This window comes from Myotis myotis, unplaced genomic scaffold (assembly GCF_014108235.1).
Source record: "Myotis myotis isolate mMyoMyo1 unplaced genomic scaffold, mMyoMyo1.p scaffold_m19_p_4, whole genome shotgun sequence".
Classification (NCBI taxonomy): Eukaryota; Metazoa; Chordata; class Mammalia; order Chiroptera; family Vespertilionidae; genus Myotis; species Myotis myotis.
Genome location: NW_023416346.1, coordinates 14968900 through 14989574, shown reverse-complemented (window position 1 = coordinate 14989574; position 20675 = coordinate 14968900). Strand labels below are relative to the sequence as shown.

General features: G+C 44.3%; 1 protein-coding gene and 1 non-coding gene across 9 annotated transcripts in view; both read left to right on the top strand.

The window, feature by feature from the left end:
- The first annotated feature begins 696 nt into the window (after window positions 1-696).
- The window catches only part of MTMR1 (myotubularin related protein 1), a 68508-nt gene continuing 48529 nt past the window's right edge, over window positions 697-20675 (top strand). For 4 of the 8 annotated variants that reach the window (XM_036304262.1, XM_036304261.1, XM_036304260.1 and 1 more), the window contains exons 1-2: window positions 699-1012; window positions 8008-8113. In XM_036304262.1, coding sequence (XP_036160155.1) covers window positions 870-1012; window positions 8008-8113 — 249 coding nt within the window. In that variant the 5' untranslated portion in view covers window positions 699-869. Of the gene's footprint in view, window positions 1013-5948; window positions 6012-8007; window positions 8114-20675 lie in introns of those variants that run through there. The other 4 variants (XM_036304267.1, XM_036304264.1, XM_036304263.1 and 1 more) reach the window with 4 other exon arrangements.
- Window positions 7605-7711, top strand: LOC118654779. The gene has a single exon (XR_004967047.1). It is a non-coding gene; the product is annotated as a U6 spliceosomal RNA (small nuclear RNA).

Sequence of the window (20675 nt, the reverse complement as noted above, 5' to 3'; positions counted from 1 at the left end):
ATCATAGGTGAAGGGGCCTAGCCATGATTTCCAACAAAACCAGAGGTGAGTTGACAAGGGGTGAGAAGTTGGATATGTGAACCCTAGCGAAATGAGCAGGGACATAAGTCTAGTCAAGAATCAGATATTGGCTTGATTTTCATAGCACTGATTTAACCAACATTAGTTAAATGTTTTTCTTAATATAAACCAAGGGCGAAAATTCCGAGGTTGCCCTACAGATGGCTGGAGGTGGGTTTTGTGGGAGGGAGGGAGAAAAGGGGGTGGGATGGAATTGCTAAAATGTATGGAATTGCTCCGGCTTGGAGAGGTCGTGACTAGGGACGCCCAGGGGCCTGAGCTTCCCCACCCCAAAACTTTCCTTGTAACAAACTGCTTGGCTAAAAGTGGGAAGAAAAATTGAAAGAAAATAAATGATTTTTAATCCTTGAATGCCTCTGAACTTTTTTTAAACGCCGTGTCTCAGTAATCAATCTGGTAGTTCACTGAGCAAATCACGTTCTGTGCCGTTTGTAGACTGCGATCCCAAATGGCTTGGGTCGCGTCCAAGTTGCCCCAGCCTCTGCCCCCTGTTCCGGTTTCCCTGGCGGGAGCATAGGTGGGCGTGGGCGGGTGTGAGGGGCGACCGGACGCCTGGCCTCCGAGCCGCCAGCGCCGCGCCCCTCCTTGGAACCCCCCCACCCCCACTCCCGCGCGCGCGGACTTGTGGGTAACGCAGGGCCGCCAGGTGACAGCTAATGGCGGCGACCGCCTAAGCCGGCAGGCGGCAGTTAGGGCCTCAGGAGCGCGGCGGGACATTCCGGCGCTTCTCTGATCCTGATCGCGGTTCCCCGCGGCGGCGGCGGCGGCGGCGGCGGTCTGGGCGCTCCATGGACCGGCAGGCGGCGGCGGCGGCGGGCAGCGAGGGCGCCGGGGGTCCGGGCCCGGGGCCGGCTGGGGGCTGGAGACCCCCTCGGGTCGCGGGGGCCCCGCCCGCCGGCTCCCGGCAGCCCAGTGTGGAGACCCTGGACAGGTAAGGGGGGGCCGGCCCGCCGAGGCCTCCGCACCCTGATTCGCTAGGGCCCCTCCTGAGCCCCAGCCATCCCCTCTGCGCGCGTGGGTCGGAGGTGTGGGTGCGGCGTCCTCCTCCTTGGCCCCCTACTTGGCCCACTCCGAGGCTCCGAACCCCATGTCAACATCCCAGACCCCTCACCTGGCTCACTTCCGCCTTGCACGCAGGAGTTCCCCTGAGGGGCTTTGCAGCTGTCAAACCATTTCCAGTGCCACCTCTTACTGTGCCTGGGCTGGCGTTGCCCCAGCCACAAATCACTGGGGAGGATATTTCACCCGGGCTCTCCTCTCGTAGTGGTTTGAAGACCACCATAAATCAGCAGCACCATGCTTGGGGTCTTTGATGTTGGGATTGGGAGTGGAGGCCAGGGGTGGAACCCCGTGGGTGTGGAGCTGGTTCACATGGGGGCAAAGATACCCTGATTTGAAAAATTGGGATGGAAAATGTCCAAACTGCTCCTGATGCAGAACACGCAATCGTTTACTTTCAGTTCTCTACCCTTGGTAGGAACCAGTTTGATGTTTTCCTGAACACATGAACCGACTGCTTGTTACCTAGTCTCAGAACTAAGATCCATCAGTTAGAAGCATAAACTGACCATGTCCAACTGGCAGGGCCATCCTAATGCCCCCTAATGCAAGGGGTGGGTTATGCCATCTCCAGAATATCCAGTATTCCCACATCTTGGCCATTTCACTTGACACCAGAGTGCAGTTAGGCAAGAGAGACACCTCCATCAGGTTCAGATGTTTATTCTTGCCTGGCTTAGTCACACTACTGAGCTGAACTTTGGGAAATTTCCAAAAGCATAGGAACAACAAGGAACACTCCCTTTGTTTCTACCCCTGTGTAATTACAGTGTATTTTAGTAAGTTAATCACCCAAGTGGTCAGCTTCACTGAAAACTAAACACAGCTAAGACAGTACTTGGAATGGTCAAAATTTTCCCCTCATTGTGAATACTCTGTAATGTCTGAGGGCTTGGAGAGTCAGAATATTTGCTCTCTTATCATTTAGTGGAGAAGACAAACCAGCAGTTTATGTGGAATGTAAGTGCTAAGGTAGTGTGAACATGGAAACATTCTAGATGGGGATCATCTGAGAAGCTTTTAAAGAACTCCATGGGGCAAGGCCCCCCTCCTAAGGCTTCTGATTCAGGAGGTTTGGGGGGAAGCCCAGAAGTTAGTAGTTTCGAAAAGGTCACAGCCTCAGCTGTGATCTGCTACATTGTGGGTACACGGAAGTGGGTACTTGATTTATTTGTTAGTGGTAGGGGGATTGGCAAGTCTGGACAGTAAGCAAGGGCCTTCGGAGGAAGCTGACATTTGAACTGAGTGATAAAGAATGAGAAGTTAGCCGGGGGACAGGTTGGGAAGGGCTTTGAGCCATTGGAGTGGAATGTGTAGTCATGGAGGTGGTACTGGATGTGGGGAACTGGTAAGGGAAAGACTGGCGGGATAACAGGGGCCAGATCTTGAAGGGACCAGTGTGCCTTCCCAGGGCATTTTGCCTTTATCCTCTGGGCCAATGCTTCTCAGGGCATGGTTCTGTATAACCCGCCACAGAATCACCTACAGTGCTTGATTTAAATGCATATTTTTGGGTCTCACCCTAAATCTAGTCCATCCACCTCTGGGGTGGAGTCTGGAATTCTGCATTTTTAACAACCACTTGGCACTACCTGTAGGGTGGACCTCATGATCTCTTTTGCTCAGGATGGTACTGGTTTACCAGTTGGGCCAGTGTAATTATTAACAGTGTTCTCCTTCAACTCACAGTAGTGATTTGGTTTGGAAGGGGAAATTATATGGTCACCCTAATGCAGGGACCACAAAAGGATTTCCATCAAGTGAACTACAGGATGGGACTGGCATTTGAGAACGGATTGGAAGCAGGTAGCCTTATTTATCAGATTATGGAAATGCTAATCATTCATTCATTTCTTCTGCAAATACAGGTGCCTACTGTGTGTCAGGCATTACTTGTATGTTGGACTGAGGGTATAGCAGGAAATAGACACAAATACCTGCCCCCGAGGAGTGTATGTTTGGTGGGAGAAAGACAAAAATACAAGTGAAATGTGTTCTCTGCTAGATGATGATAAGTGCTAGAGGAGAAAAGTAAGTTGGGAAAGGGATGGGAATTGTTGGGGGTATGCACTTGGGAAGTGGTTGGAATTTTATTTAGTGTGGTCACAGAAAGCCTAGCTGAGAAAGTGACATTTGAATAATGTTCCTAAAAAGGTGAGGAATCCAGTCATACAGATATCTGGGATGACTGCATTCTAGGCAGAAGCTTGTGCACCCTTGAGTGGGACTGTGATCGAAGTGTTCAAGGGTCAGCAAGGAGACCAGTGTCACTAGCGGGTAGGGAGCTAGGGAGAGAGCAATAGGGGACAAGGGGCAGAGAGATCACAGGGGCAGATGGTGGAGAGTCATGGGGAGCCATTGCAGGTCTTTCAGCAGAGGAATGATATAATCTATTTAGATCTGAGTAATATCTCCATGACTGCAGTGTGGACAACAGAGCAAAAGGGGAAAGGGTTGAAGCAGAGAGACTAGCAAGTAAGAGGCTACTGCAGTCATCCAAGTGAGAGAGGATGATGGCTTAGACTGGAACAGTGAGGGGTAGAGGATGGAGGAGAAGTGATCAGATTCTGGACATAATTTGAAGAAAGGCTCCAGGGTAGAGCCAATAGGGTTTGCTGATTTTTGGTTGTTGGGTAAGATAGAAGAAGAATCCAGGACAATCCTGAGGTTGCTGGTTTGTAGGAAGTGGTGTTGCTGAGTTGGAGAAGTCTCTAAGTGAAATAGTTTTAGGAGACTGGCAGGCTCTAACTCTGTACTGTCAGTTATGAGATGCCAGTTGTCCTGGAGGCAGTTGGTTTATATGACCCTGGAGTTCAGACGTGGTGTCTAGACTGCAGACCTCAATTTGGGAGTTTAAGCATAGAGACTGGGCTTAAATTCATGAGGCAGGAGGAGAACACAGAAGAATGATGGGTGTCTGGAAAGGGAAACTGGAATAGCAATCAAGCAAGGTGCGTTCTTGTGACATTAGGTGTGAGAGTGAAGTGAGGGGTGGACTTCAATGTAAACCCCAGTTTTTAGGCCTTAGGGGCCTGGGTAACTGGCTGTGCTTTCCTCTAATTTAGAAAACATGGGGCTGATGATGGTTCAGAAAGTTTGAGTTGGCAGGGTCTCTGGGACTGATTAGTGATGTGTCCTAGAATTATGGGCATCCACACCCAGGTTGGAGAAATAAGGCTGGGGAGGCGCCAAGTGATTGTTGATACCAGGCATGTGGAGGAAAATTTCACAGACTAAAGAGAAGAGGTTGGGAAGAGGGGATATGGCTTCCCTTCTTAGGTCTATCATTCACAGTTCTGATTCACACTCTTAAGAGTGACCATGAGTATGGAACCTGGCTCTCCAGCCATAGACTGTGGGACCCTCTCCTGTCTTCTGAATACTGTACTTCTCTTAATGATGTCAAATCTGTGGTCCTGCAAGAGGATGTGGCTTGCTCAAGGTCACAGAGCTAGCAGATGACAGAAACAGCACTTGGATCCAGACCTCCTCTCTACCCTCTCACTAAACCACACTGTTTGTAACTTTTGGTTTCAGGTGACAAAAAATACAGATCATTCTAGCTTAAGCCAAAGAACAAACTGTCTTGGTGCACATCACTGCTGCAGATAAATGGCCATAGCACATTTGGCACCAGAGTTGCAAATAGTGTTGTCAGCCTTCCTGCCCCCCAATCTATTGAATTTTTCTTGTCTTACTCTTTATCTCTGTGGGTTCCTCAAAGTGGTATGGGGAGTGGCCCCCAGTGGACTGGGGTGGATCCAACCCAGGGTCTAAGAGAAAAGCTTCAATTGGCCCAGCCTGGGTCACTTCCCTACAAGTGGGGGCAGGAGGAACAAGAGGTCAGTCACTCTTCTCCCTCCCCCACAGAAGCCTATGAAGTTGAGGGGTTGTTCCCCACAGTAGAGAGAAGTGTCCTTATCAGAAGAAGGGGGAAAGAATGCTGGGCAGATGGTAACAACAGATCACCCATGGTGCGTACACAGGCAGGTTTCTGTTAGATTTGCAGTCAGGGGTAGATGCTGACAGGGAAAGGGCCTACATGATAAGAAAAGTATGCTATAACTGGGCAATAAAGGTGACAGCCTTTAAAAAGGAAACTAAAATCCCTCCCCTTTCCTTCCTTCTTCCTCTTAGAAATTGTGGTAAATGAATTCTTGACATATTGTAGGAATGTCTTCCCATTTAGTGCATGTTTTTACTTATATTTTCAGTCCCACAGATAACCACTGAGATATCTTTGTCAAATTGCAATTTAGATCACTAGTAGAGAACACCAAATATCTTTATTTCACTCCTTAGGTTATTTTACATACTGCCTAGGTAATCCAGGTTTTTCTATTCTTCCATACATGAATGTGTATTTAATTAGAGATGAGATTTTTAAAGGTCTTGAATATTGTTTACAGTGAAAGCTACCTGCAAGGTAAATGTTTTGCCCTTTTGCTTGATCTCTTCATTGCTTTGACCAGTTGAGAGAAAAACCTGGCCCCTAGGGGCAGTTTATAATTCCCTCTCTGCCTAGTTTGCTTATGTGGTCCGTAGGTCAGGAGTGCACAGCTCTGAACCCTTACCAGCCATGTGACTTTGGTCAAACACTGGAACCTCAGTGTTCTCATCTGTAAGATGGGTCACTGTGAGGCTAGGGTGAGGCTGTGAGTAGAAATGTGTTGAATATTTTAGAGCACCATACAAGTGGAAGGTACCATTTTCATTGCAATGCGGTGTTCTCATGTAGGCAGTGGCTGGCATCTGTGGTGCTGGCCTCTGTTTTGCCTTCCAGCTCAGTGAGTTGGCCACTACTGGTTGTGCCATGTTCTGGCAGAACAGCCCTAATGGAAGTGAAGGCAGTCCTGCCACTTTCTTACCAGGTATGTCCCCTTGTGCCTCAATTATCTCATCTCAGAAACAAGTTGGCTATTTTCTGTTCTGTCTTCTTATACCATGGTGTGAGGCTCTGATATAATGACTGGAAGAGCCTTTGTTAGTCATCAAAGCCTTTACAGAAATATAAGGAAGCATTATTACTAGACACAGACATCATTTTTCTATTCTGTTCTTTTAAAAATCACATAATCAACTTTGCTACATTAAGAGTTACTTTGATTTATTCAAAATTACATTTTCTAGATTTGAAACTACCAACATGAAATCTATTGAATGTTTAAAAAGCATATACTTTAAGATAAATATTTTACTTTATAATTAATTTCCTGTATACAGCACATTAAGAATATCCACTCTCTATATAGAGGTTGGCAAAATCTATATAGAGCTAGGGTCCTAAAGACCGAAGGCTCGACCAGACCGGAAGTCAGTGCTGGGTTGCTGTGGTGACCCAACACTGACTGGGGCCTCTGTGGCGCCTGACCCAGCACTGACTGCCTAGGGGGCTGCAGATCAGGCCCAGAGAGAGGCCTGCAGAGAGAGAGGCAGGGTCTGATCTGTAGCCTCTGTGGCAGCCGTTGATCAGAACTTGCCTCTTTCTCTACCGACTTGGCCAACAGCTGTGCCTCCATTTCTCTCCAGGCCTCCACCAGGGCTGCTGATCAGCTCCCCCTTTCTGATCAAGCCCCGTTGATAGGCCCAGAGATGCTGACTGGCATAGAAACTGACCAGTCAGCCAAATCTGGGTGAATGTAAGGAGCCAATGGCTGCCTAGGAGGCAGAGCTTTTGACACTGACTGGCATAGAAACTGACCAATCAGAACCAAATTGGCCAGCAGAGGAGGGAAGTTGGGGGCGAGATCAGGCTTGCAGGGGAGAGCAGTTAGGGGCGAAATCAGACCAGCAGGGGAGGTCAGTTAGGGGTGATCAGGCAGGCAGAGGCAGTTAGGGGTGATCAGGCCGGCAGGGGAGAGCAGTTAAGGGCGAGATCAGGCCGGCAGAGGAGGGCAGTTGGGGGCAAGATCAGGCCGGCAGGGGAGGGCAGTTGGGGAAACCAGGCTGGCAGAGGAGGGCAGTTGAGGGTGAGATCAGGCCGGCAAGGGAGGGCAGTTAGGGATGATCAGGCAGGCAGAGGCAGTTAGGGGTGATCAGGCAAGCAGAAGCAGTTAGGGGAGATCAGGCAGGTAGAGAGGTTAGGGGCAATCAGGCAGGTAGGCAGGCAGGCAGAGGGGTTAGGGGCAATCAGGCAGGCAGGCAGGTAAGTGGTTAGGAGCCAGCAGTCCCAGATTGTGAGAGGGGTGTCCAATCACCGGTTTAGGCCCAAGGGGTCCCCGATTGGAGTGGGTGCAGTCTGGGCTGAGGGAACCCCCCCTCTGTGCACAAATTTTGTGCACTGGGCCTCTAGTAATACAATAATTAATCAGTAATAATATAAGAATAAACTTTTGCATACTCACAACTGTAAACCTATGTTTGCCCACCCCTGTAATTGGAAGAGTAAAATTCCATTAAATGATAGGGAATAACTTGCTTAGAATCTTAAAAATAAATTTTTAATTCATTTAAAATCAACCTGGGTGCTCGCTTCGGCAGCACATATACTAAAATTGGAACGATACAGAGAAGATTAGCATGGCCCCTGCGCAAGGATGACACGCAAATTCGTGAAGCGTTCCATATTTTTACTGTCTAGGGCGGGGGGATAAAATGGACACATATGTAATACCCTTTGTAATACTTTAAGCAATAAAAATTTAAAAAAAAAATAAATAAAATAAAATAAAATAAAATCAACCTGGAAGCTAACTTACTTCCTAGTTATTAGTCAGTATTTCAGTTCTATTAGTAAATGTAAAGGTAACCAAATAGTCTAATAAAAGTTGATCTGAAAAAAGAAATGTATATATATCCCCAGTCAGTGCTCATTTTTCTCACCAAGAACTTACGTCTTAAAATATTTAATCACACTATTTCTTTTAGTCCCACAGGATCACATGTTGAATGGTGTAAACAGCTTATTGCTGCTACAATTTCTAGTCAGATTTCAGGTTCAGTGACATCAGAAAATGTATCCAGAGATTATAAGGTAAGCAGCATTGAGTTCTTAATTCGTTTTCAATATGCTAAGTAGCCAAGAAGCTTTGCAATTTTAAACCGAGTGAGACTTTGGTCCCTTGTTGCTGGATGGCCATTTGCTTGGGAACAAGGCTGAAAGATTCTCTGTTGTTAGATGTGAACTTTAGAAGAGAAACTTTACCAGGATCTAGTATATGTGGTCATAATTTTCTAATTGAGAGGAAAAGATGTCTTTATATTATAATAATTCTTTTAAAACTCCAGTTTCATTTTATGATTTAATATATATTATATTATATATTACTTTTTTACTTTATTGTAATAAATACCTATATCTTCTCTGTTAATATTCTAAATTTCAGAAAATATCTGATGTACAGTATCTTCCTACAATTTGTTTCTGTATTTAGATACTACCTGTGGGTATTTAGCATTAACATGTGATAATATAATGTAAAAAACTTGTAAAAATCTCAAGAATATTTTATGGGTAGCCTGATATTTTAGTCCTTATTAAATTAAGAAATATCTTCTTGTTTATTTTTAAAGCTGGATTTTCTGCTTATTCTAAAGTTAACAGTGATAAGCTCCTTTTCAGTAGAGAGGGGCTGGGGTTCTTTTACTCAACACTGCTTCCCTAGCATGATCTTGGAACTTAACAGGTGCTCAATAAATATTTGTTGAATCAATTAACAAATAAAACACTTGAGTACTCCATCTTTTAGGTTGAAGATTAACTTTGTTTTAATGTAAATAAACTATTAACAGGTACATTAAATGAAACTGTGTTTACATTTCAGGTTGTAATGTTTGCTTGATTTGAGATTTCTGTTTATTATAGTAATTTTGCCTGCTAGTAAGAGATAATTGATTTTCATAAGTATTGCAAATTACATTTAGTATTCCAGACTACCCTCAGTCAACAGTCTCTCAAAATCATGGTCCTTGCCAGGCATCAAATCTTACAAACAATTCAAGAACTACAATAAAGGCCCTAATTCATTCCTAATAGCCGCTCCTTGTTTAAGGACACTGGACTCAGTTCCTTTTTAGCTCATAACATAAGTGCAAAGACTGGCTCAAGAGGCCATGTAATTGAAAATTTGGCTGTCATGCTGTACTTGCTTCATACAAGCTGTCAAATGCTTTTGATGACACCTACCGAAGGAAAGCATTGGCTGTGGATTAGTAGAAATTGGATAATCTGCCCAACCAGAAGGACAGTGTATTCCTTAATAAGTTTCCCTGTTATTTGATTTTTGTGTTTGCCCACGTAGTAGCAGCTGGGACTCCAGGTCCTCAAAACCTGGCAGGCGCCCTAGCTGGTTTGGCTCAGTGGATAGAGCATCGGCCTGTGGACTGAAAGGTCCCAGGTTCGATTCCGGTCAAGGGCACATTGCCTGGGTTGTGGGCTCGATCCCCAGTGTGGGGCATGCAGGAGGCAGCCGATCAATGATTCTCTCTCATCATTGATGTTTCTATCTCTCTCCCCGCCTCTCCCTTCCTTTCTGAAATCAATAAAAAATATATATTAAAAAAAACAACCCGCTGGGCAAATATGCCATTTCCAGATGGGAGAAACATCTGCTGTATCGCTGATGCTTGAGTGGCTGGTCACTGAGCAGTTACTGGTTGCCCTATTGCCTCCACTCAACTCTCCCTGTTGAGTGGAGAAGCTCAAGGACCCATGTTAGCAGAGAACAGCTCTTAGTCCTTGGAGTGATTTTCTGTACTGATAATTAATGAGTTAACTGTAATGTTTTCATTTGGTTAAATATTTGTTAGTGCTGTGTGAGTTCTATAAAAGATTGAATGTTGATTGTGTGCATAGCTTTCTAACCTCTTTATTAATACATCAGACTGAGTCTGTACTTCAACATAAAGCAACTAAGTGGTTTTTTTTTTTAATTTTAGTCTATTTACAAATTTTGTGTAGCAGAATCGGCTCATATCGGAATGGTTTAACAGATGGTATTCAGAAAAAACTAAGGCTTTTCTATATTTTGTAAATTGAATTTTAAGTATCTACATCAGATCATGGCTAAAGTCTTTGATGAATTATTGTCTTATCATTGTCTTTGTTATATTTGCCCTGTAGTCAAATCTACAAAGTTGCTGTTAAAGTTATTATTCGGGAGTTATATTTTTTCAAGGAACAAGTTTTTTTTTTTTTAATAATAAATATTTTTTATTCTAAACCACAAAGATAATTTTACATGCTACTTATAAAGTAGTTCTTAAAATCAGAGTAACCAAGATGGGCCTTTGAGATACCTCTGGCCTGGGAGCCATTGTTGGGGTTTTCCCTAAAGGTCCAGATATAACTCTTTTTTAAAAAATCCTCACCCGAGCATATTTTTTCATTGATTTTTTAGAGAAAGTGGAAGGGAGAGAGAGAGAGAGAAGCATTGATGTGAGAGATGCACATCGATTGCCTCCCGTATGTGCCCCTGGGATGCTGGACCCTACAACAGAGGAATGTACCCTTCATACCCTTGACCGGAATGGAACCTGAGACCCTTCAGTCCAAGGACTGACACTCTATCCACTGAGCCAAACCATAGAGCCAGATACAATTCTTTGATAATTTAATTTGTAGTCATCAATCAGTAATATTTGAAATTGTCTACTGCACAAATATCTTATTTAAAATACACACTCAAACTTTGGATGGTGGGCACACGGTGCAATATACAGATCTTGTAACATAGAAATTCACACATGAAAACTATATGTTCATACTGACCAACATCACCCCAATCAACTTAATAAAAGAAAAATACACACTCAATTTGGAGATTAATTTAATGTAGGTAAAATTCAAGGTTTGTAATTAAATGGGAGCAGGTGTTTGTATGGAACAGAGCACTTGTATCTTTATTTGAAACTAGAGGCCTGACCCACGAAATTCATGCACTTAGGGAGGTCCCTCAGCCAGGCCTGTGCCCTCTTGAAGTCTAGGAGTGGGCCTAAGCCATCAGTTGGACATCCTTAGTGCTGCTGCAGAGGCAGGAGAGGCTCCCGCCCCTGCCACTGTGCTCCCCAGCTGTGAGCCTGGCTTCTGGCTGAGTGGAGCTCCCCCTGTGGGAGTGCATTGACCACCAGGGGGCAGCTCCTGCATTGAGCATCTGCCCCCTGGTGGTCAGTGTGCATCATAGTGACCAGTCGTTCGCCATTTGGTTGATTTGCATATTAGTTTTTTATTATATAGGATGCTGATTGTCTTCTGAATGGCAGGCTGCTGAGACTGCTTCCACATCCTCATCAACCTCCTAGCATGTACAGGGTTTTGTGGTTTTGACATATCACCCATTTAAGCCTTAAAATAACCCAGTAAGGTCACTTTTATTATAATCATCATTTAACATATGAGGAAACCAAGCATTGGAGAAGTCACTTGATTTGCTTAGTATCATACAGTCAAAACTGGGATTTGAACTCAAGATGGTATTAAAGCTCTAATGTTTTGCTAGTACAACTTTACCAAAAAAAAAAAAAAAAAAAAAAAAAAGAACTAGGATTTGAACCCAAATCATCCCATTGAAGAGCTAGAATGAGTTTTAAAATTTGTCCTAACCCTCTGCCCACTGTTTTTCAAAATGTGGACCTTGGGTCTTCTCACATCATCACTCAATGGGGCACCTGCAAAAATGCATCTTCCTTGGACCCCTCCTACTCTGTGAATCAGAATCTCTGAAGGCAGGCTCCAGTGCTTCATATATTTCTTACGTACAATAAAATCTGAAAAGCTAGGTTCCCGAGGTTAATATCTGTTGAAATTAGTGATGGGACCATACATTTCTGGTACATGTCCACAAATCTGAATAATTAGCAACCCATGATAGATTTTGGAGATGATTGTTTTATTATTTACTCATATCATAAATTGACAGCTCAGGATCAGATCACCCAAAGTGTGGTAAGAAAATCACCAGTTTCACATGTGATGAGTTTAGATGGTATGTCCATGGACATTTTTAACAGTTACATAATTATTTTAATGAGTTTAGTAAAACCAGCACATCACACTTGTAGTTTAATGGATGTTATTGCTTAGAGCTAGGGAAAGTATGAAAAAGGAGTGGATTTAAAGGCCATATAAAGGTAAATACTAATATTAGTACAGGCACTATACAGATACAGCAAACCAACTTGTAGAGGCAATATATGAAATGACAGAAGTTTGAGAAACATTGTTGCTGATGAAAGAGTAGATAGCCTTTATGTTGATTTGTAAATCAACTAAATAAATGTTTGCTTTAATACCAATTCATCCTGAAGATTTGACTAATAATTAAGACTCCTAGAAGAAATATAATAAAACTAGAAGCCCGTTGCACAAAGATTCGTGCAATAGGCCTTCCTTCCCCTGACTGCCAGCACCGGTTTTCCTCCAGCACCTGGGACCCAGGCCTTTGGTCCGTCCACAGCGTGGATTGGCTTCTCCGTTGTGGCCGCAGTGGAGAAGCCAAGCCAAGCCTCTTCAGTCTTCAGTCTTCATTCCGGCCGGAGCCTTCAGTTTTTGCTCTGTGCCTGTGTATGCAAATTAACCACCATCTTTGTTGGGTTAATTTGCATAGTCACTCTGATTGGCTGGTGGGCATAGCAGAGTGACACCAATTTGCATGTTTCTCTTTTATTAGTGTAGATGTTTTGTTTTGTTTGCCCTTCCCCTCTACTACTCAATTGCTTTCAGTTTTACTGGCCTAAAAGAGTAAAATTCTCTCTTGAATTTGTCAATAAATTTAAGAACAAGATCAGAATGTAATGTTCCATAGATTAGATGAAATAATATAGTTAAGAATTGTACTGAAACGTTTTTAGGAACTATTAAAAGTGACACAGTTGATCAGTTTTCATTGCTGGGAAAGTAGGACTACGCCAGGAAGAGGGAACATGATGGAATAGTACAAACAGTACTGGTTGGCTTTGTGAACTTGTATAATCCATGACTGTCAGTTTCCTTATCTGTAAGGATAAAAGAGTTTGGATTAGATTGCAAGTCTCTAAACTCCTTTCTTTCTAGAAAATTCTTCAATTTTCTTTTGTCCAAAAAGGATTTGATTCTGGCTGGCCTTCAGGAAATTAGGACATTATAATTTTAATGTTATCATCCTCATTCCTCTGGTTCCATCATTGCCATTATCATCATCACCTCTATGTACTTCTCCTCCCCTCATCCATACATATACAGTAGCTAGATCTTGTCTTTAAACATTCTGAAGAAGATAATGGAGAGGGTCCTGTACTAAGTTTAATCATTTAACAAATTAGTACAGTGATTAAATTCTGGATGCTCAACAAAAATTTCCTGAAGGGCTTTGGAGAGAAGTGGAATGTAGTGTATGGGGAAGGCTTAATTATGCTTGAACTAAGTCTTAGTTAATATTTCTTAAATGAAGTACTATGAAAAGGGCGGCTTGAGCATGATCTTTCGGAATCCATGGCTGTAATCCGTTGTTGATAGCTTGATCTCATGATCTATTTATTAAATCTGAGTTTGGAAATACAAATGTCTACATGAAATAGTTAACAAGCTGGCAGATATAGGAGGGAGCTGTGGGGAACTGCGGAGTACAGCATCTCCCCCTAGAATAATTAAATTAGAAAAAAGCCTGCTGCCTATTTGAGCAACAGGCATCTAATTTGTAACCACTCTAATAGAAAAGTGCTATCCTGTCTCCCAGGGTTACATGTGGGGAAGAATTATTGCTTAGAAATATCAGGATTTGGGCTTTTGCTTTGAGAAAGATGGAGCAGATGTACTTTTTCTTATTCTTTATTTTTTAACTTTTTCTTATTCTTCATGCTAAGGACAACTAGAAACCCTGGACATAATCTGTAAAATAAACATAAGAATTCCATGAAAGGGAGAGAGAAGAGGCAAACTGGTCAGGCACCTCAGGACCCAAGGAACGACAGGGTAGTGAAATCCCTGGGTTTTGTTTTTGCCACATACTGTCCCAGACTTATTGCTGAAGAAGCCAGCAACCCCAAAATGCCAACAGGCACAGATAACAAAAGCCTACTCTGTAACCAAAGGACCATGAAAGGGGCAGCCTAACAAAAAGAAAATTCTTAGACACTAACCAGTGTACTCCAGCCAAACACCACAGAAAAAGTTTTGGCCCCACACCCACCCTCCAGCAAAGCCAAGTGGAGAGCCTAAATTCAATCCTTGCTAGACTGTAATGAGGCAGTGCCCATCCTCCCCTTCTGCTGGTGCAGTGTCAGAGAAAGCGAGCTCAAACAGCAGGTTTAAATACGATCATATAATACTTAAAATGTCTAGATTTTTATTTAAAAAATCACTTAATAGCCCTGGCCAGTTTGCCTCAGTGGTTAGAGTGTTGGTCCTCAGACCAAAGGGTCGTGGGTTCTTTTTAAAATATATTTGTATTGATTTCAGAGAGGGAGAGAGAGATAGAAACATCAATAATGAAAGAGAATCATTGATCAGCTGCCTCCTGACGCCCCCTACTGGGGATCAAGCCTGAAACCTGGGCATGTGCCCTTGACTGGAATCAAACCCAGGATCCTTCAGTCTGCAAGCCGATGCTCTATCCACCGAGCCAAACCAGCTAGGGAAGGTCGTGGGTTCTATTCCAAGTTAAGGGCACATACCTCGGTTGCAGGTTTGATCCCTGGCCTCGGTCGGGGCAAATGTGGAAAGCAACCAGTCGATATGTCTCTCTCACATAGATGTTTCTCTCCCTCCCTCTCCTCCCCTCTCCTTCCTTTCTTTCTTTCTTCCTTCCTTCCTTCCTTCCTTCCTTCCTTCCTTCCTTCCTTCCTTCCTTCCTTCCTTCCTTTCTTTCTTTCTTTCTTCCTCCCTCCCTCCCTCCCTCTTCCTCCTCCTCCTCCTCCTCCCTTCCTTTCACTCTAAAAAATTAATGGAAAAATATCCTTGGGTGAGGATTAAAAAAAGAAAATTAATCATTTTACCGAGAATCAGAAAGATCTTAAACTGAATGAAAAAAAGAGAATAGATGCCAAAACTGAGATGATAGATATTAGAATGATGTAAAAAAGGTTTGAAAGAAGCCATCATAAAATTGTTTCAATAAGCAATTACAAATATACTTGAAATAATGAAAATAGAATGTCACAGAAAAATAGAAAAGTTTAAACAAAGAAATATGAGATAAAGGAGAACCAAATGGAAATTTTAAAACTGAAAAATACGATAACTGAAATTTTTTTTTATTATTATTAGTTAAGGTATTACAAATGTGTCCTCATCCCCCCCATTAACCCTCAACCTCCCCCCACACACACAAACTCATGCTCCCATCCCCCTGTTGTCCATGTCCATTGGTTTGGCTTATATACATGTATACAAGTCCTTCGGTTGATCTCTTCCCCTTACCCCCGCCCTCCCCTACTTTCCTTCTGGGGATTGATAGCCTGATCGCTGTTTCTCAGTCTTTGGGTCTGTCCCTTTTTTAAAAAAACCTGAATGGATGAATAGCAGAATAGAGAGGATAGAGAGAAGGGAATTACACTAAGTAAAAAACAAAACAAAACAGCACTCCTGTCCTAGCCAGCACATCGACCGGCATACTGAAGGGTCCCGGATTTGATTCTGGTCAAGGGCATGTTCCTTGGTCACAGGCTCCCGACCCTGGTCGGGGCATGCAGGAGGAAACCAATCCATGTGTCTCTCACATCTGTGTTTCTCTCTGTGTCTCTCTCTCACTTCCTCTCTCTAAAAATCAATGGAAAAAATATCCTCGGGTAAGGATTTAAAAACAAACACAACAAGCCAAAACCACACACACACACACACACACACACACACACACACACACACAACACACAAACACACACAACCCAGCACTCCCAAAAGGTCACAGACTTTATGTTTTCATTTATATACTGTATGTTTTCATTTATATAACAGTCTTGAAATGACAAAATTATAGAAATGGAGAATAGATTAGTGGTTAAAAGGGGCTAAGAAAGGGAACGGCAGGGAAAAAGTGGATGTGGCTATAAAAGAACAACTTTGGGTTCTTGTAGTGATTAAATTGTTCTGTATCTTGACTGTGTTAGTGTCAGTATCCTGGTTCTGATATGGAAGTATAGTTTTGTTATATACTCCCATTGGGGAAATCAGATGACATGTACATAGTACATGGAATCTCTCTGTATTGCATGTAAAAAATATTTTGATTAATATTTCTAAAAACTCATAATATATCAAAAGTATGATTTAAATGAAACATATAGTTATGCTATGATATGTAAAAACAATTACAAGAGAAGTGTATTGTAATTTCTGAGTCCAAATCACTTCTATAAATGTGATGTAAGGCACCTGTTCTTTTCAAGGGGCTGGGCTGGGCTGCATGGAATTCATAGTAGGGGAAAGAGACACCAGAAAACATAGTACAAATTGGACTGTAGTGAGCATTCAAAGGACAAGTAAACAAGGTGTGGTGGGAGGAGGGGAGGGAGCAGAGCATGGCATTCTGGGCATTAAGCCTGAGGGCCTTTATCAGCCTCCTCCAGAAAGGGAATAGGTTTAGGTGAGGCCTTTTCCAGGTTAAGAGCATGGATGCTAAAACCAGCCAGCTTGGGTTTGAATTCCCACTCTGCTTTGTTGGCTCTATGACCTTGGGTAAGTTACTTCACCTCTTGCTGCCTTGGTTTCCTCATTTGTCATATTGGTATAATAGTAGAATCTCCTTTCCCAGTGGCTGGGAGGGTTGAGACAACACCTAAAACATTTACCACAGCACCTAACATTGAGTGGATCTTGTTGATAGTTGTATTACTGGTACTGGCTGGGTTTGAAAACTTTCTGCAATAACTTCACGCTGTTGAGGATTTAGGGGTGTCAATTACCTAAAGGAGAATTCAAACAGAAGCTGAACAGATACAGACCATAATAATTGCTCAAAGCTGACTTGAAGGGCCTGGCTCAGGTGTGAGGCCACAGTGGGCCCTGGATAACACACACTTTCCCAAAGGTAGCCCTGGACAACTTTGACCTCTCCTTTGGGGCAGAGCCCCAAATTCTTCATGTACCCTATAGGCAGGCTGGCACACAAAGCCCAGAGAGGCAAAGGGGGCACAGTAGCTCTCTTCCCCAAATCCACCCAGAGCAAGTGATCATCCCGAGCCCTTGCCTATCTAGTGGGGAGTGCCCCAAAGAAAGATTTGAATGGAACCTGAGGGCAGAGGAAGAGAGTTTTTTGCCCAAAACAAACTTTCATACAAATTTAAATTTGGGGTATTCTCTGGAAAATAATTCACTGTTTCCCTCCCAGCTACTCACACTGCATACCTAGACCACTTCTGACACCAGGTGTGCATTTTCCCCCCACACCAACCAATACTCCAACACCAGCTGGGAGTCCTCCAATTCAATTAAATTCTCACACTAACTGGAGTTAATGCAGAACCCAGAGGTTAAAGGCTCAGTCTCATGAGAGTGTCCCCCATTTCAGATGCCAAAGCAAATAGTGGGTTCCCAGTTTCCCCAAAACTTCTGCTAGACTTGGCTACAAGTTAGAGCAATGATGGCGAACCTATAACACGCGTGTCAGAGGTGACACGCAAACTCATTTTTCTGGTTGATTTTTCTTTGTTAAATGGCATTTAAATATATAAAATAAATATCAAAAATATAAATCTTTGCTTTACTATGGTTGCAAATATCAAAAAATTTCTATATGTGACAGGGCACCAGAGTTAAGTTAGGGTTTTTCAAAATGCTGACACACCAAGCTCAAAAGGTTCACCATCACTGAGTTAGAGGCTCCCACAACCCCCTGTTGAATTTGACAATTTTCTAGACCAGCTCACAGAATTCAGGGAAACACAGTTTCTTAAAAGGTATGATAAAGAACACAGATAAACAGCCAGATGAAGAGATAAAATGGCAAGGTCCGGGAGGGTCCCAAATGCAGGAGCTTCTGACCTTCTGGAGTTAGGGGCAGTTGAACCACCCTCCAAGCATGCGTTCAATCCAGAAGCACTCTGACTCCATACTTAACTTTCAGGTAGTCTGTTTGTTTTGTTAAATAGACTAAGATCATTAACTTTTTTGCACCTTCTCGTAGGTTCTTGGCATGTGTAGGTGGTGAGAGAGGGGATATGAAGCAGGTCAAGATAGTTGTGGTGCAAGTTGGGTAGGCTGAGACCCATCTAATCTAATAAAAGAGAAACATGCAAATTGACCACACCTCTGCTACACCCCAAGCCACACCCACCAGCCAATCAAAGCGACTATATGCAAATTAACCCAACCAAGATGGCGACCGGCAGCCACGGAGCTGGAGCAGGCAGGAGGCTTGGTTGTCCCAGTGATGGAGGAAGCCAAGCTTCCGCTACCCTGGCCAGCTGCAGCCTCCGCTCAAAGCAACAAAGTTTCAATTATAGAAGAAAAATAAATCCCAGATACCTGCTTCCAGCCAGCCTCCGCTGGGACCTTGGGTGACTGGGGGCCGTGGCAAACAGCCATCAGCCCCTCAAGCCCAGGATGGCCACACCCTCAAGGGTGTGAAGCCCGCTGGGGGGCTTGGCCAGCCTGCAAACAGCCATCAGCCCCTCACCCAGGCTGGCCAGGCACCCCAGCGGGAACCCCCACCCTGAAGGGGCTGTGGCCAGCCTGCAAACAGCCATCAGCCCCTCACCCAGGCTGGCCAGGCACCTCAGCAGGACCCCCCTCCCTGAAGGGGGTGTGCCCAACCTGAAAACAGCCCTCAGCCCCTCACCCAGGCTGGCCAGGCACCCCAGCAGGGACCCCCACCCTGATCCAGGACACCCTTCAGGGCAAACCAGCTGGCCCCCACCCATGCACCAGGCCTCTATCCTATATAATAAAAAGGTAATATGCAAATTGATCCTAACAGCAGAATGACTGGGAATGACTGGTCACTATGACACACACTGACCACCAGGGGGCAATCGCTCAATGCAGGAGCTGCCCTCTGGTGGTCAGTACGCTCCCACAGGGGGAGCTCTGCTCAGCCACAAGACAGGCTGATGGCTGCCAGTACAGCGGTGGTGGCGGGAGCCTCTCCCGCCTCCTCAGCAGCGCTAAGGATGTCCGACTGCAGCTTAGGCCTGCTCCCCGCTGGCAAGTGGACATCCCCTGAGGGCTCCCAGGCTACCAGTGGGATGTCTGACTGCCAGCTTAGGCCCAATCCCCTGGGAAGCGGGCCTAAGCCAGCAGGTGGTCATCCCCAGAGGGGTCCCAGACTGTGAGAAGGCACAGGCGGGCTAGGAACCCCCCCCCCCCAGTGCACAAATTTTTGTGCACTGGGCCTCTAGTCTATATATATATATAAAAGCCTAAGTGACCATTATGACCGGACGACCGGCCAGTAGCTATGATGTGCACTGACTACCAGGGGGCAGACGCTTTATGCAGGTGATACCCCCTAGTGGTCAGTGTGCTCCCACAGCCAACCTCCCACAGCTGGCCAACCTCCTGTGGTCCCTCCCCCACCCGGCTGGCCTGATTGGGACTCAGTGCAATGGCCTTGATCACCAGCCAGGCCGAGAGGCCCCACTCATGCAGGAATTTGTGCACCAGGCCTCTAGTCAACTATAAAAGGTTACCTAAATAGTACTGATGCTAACAACTGCTTCCTGAGTACTTATCCACCTAGGTACAATTTTGTTACCCAATTTAACCCTTCCAACAACCTTCGAGGGAAGTGTGCCCAGCATCACTGGTTTAGAGAAAAGGAGACTAAAACTCCCAGGGCTTGTGTTGCTCTTCAGGGGTCTGGCGGGCAGTAACACAAGATTTGACTCCAGAGTTCATTCTTCCAACCACTATGCCGGTTTGCATCCAGAAGCCTTGGTTGGGAAGATGTTTTCTGAAGTATTTCCATGAGGATTAGATACATAACTCCTGTGGTTTTAGAGCTGATCAGGACCTTGCAGTCATTCTGAAGACTCCTCTCCTTTTGTATTTATAGAGACTGGGACCAAGTGCAGACTTTAAGAGGCCGTAAATACTGGTAGGACCCAGGCCTCCTAACTTAAAACCACTGCTCTCTTCTCTAGCTTCGGTCAGAATCCAATTCAAGGGGGAAAAAAAAGAATGAATCTCTCTGTGTACCTGAAATGGCTTATTTCAGAAGAAATGTAAACTAAACCAGAGAGAAACACTTAGGCATTCACTTACAGACTTTCGGGAGACCTTCTTGGTCTTATGTAAAAAATACTAAGGATTTCATTACAGTCGATAAAGAATTATGTGAGTGTAGGCCCGGCGGGTGTGGCTCAGTGGTTGAGTATCGACCTATGAACCAGGAGGTCACAGTTTGATTCCCAGTCAGGGCACATGCCAGGATTGGGGGCTTGATCCCCAGTGTGAGGCGTGCAGTAGGCAGCCAATCAATGATTTTCTCTCATCATTGATGTATCTATCTCTCCCTCTCCCTTTCTCTCTGAGATCAATAAAAATATATATTTAAAAGAAAAGAATTATGTGAGTATAAAAGCATGTATCATCCTACCCCTTTCCACGCTTTTGAGTTAGTCTCTCCTTCCAATACGAAAGGCTTATTGATAATGGTATATGTCCTACATATAAGGAAGGAGGGCTC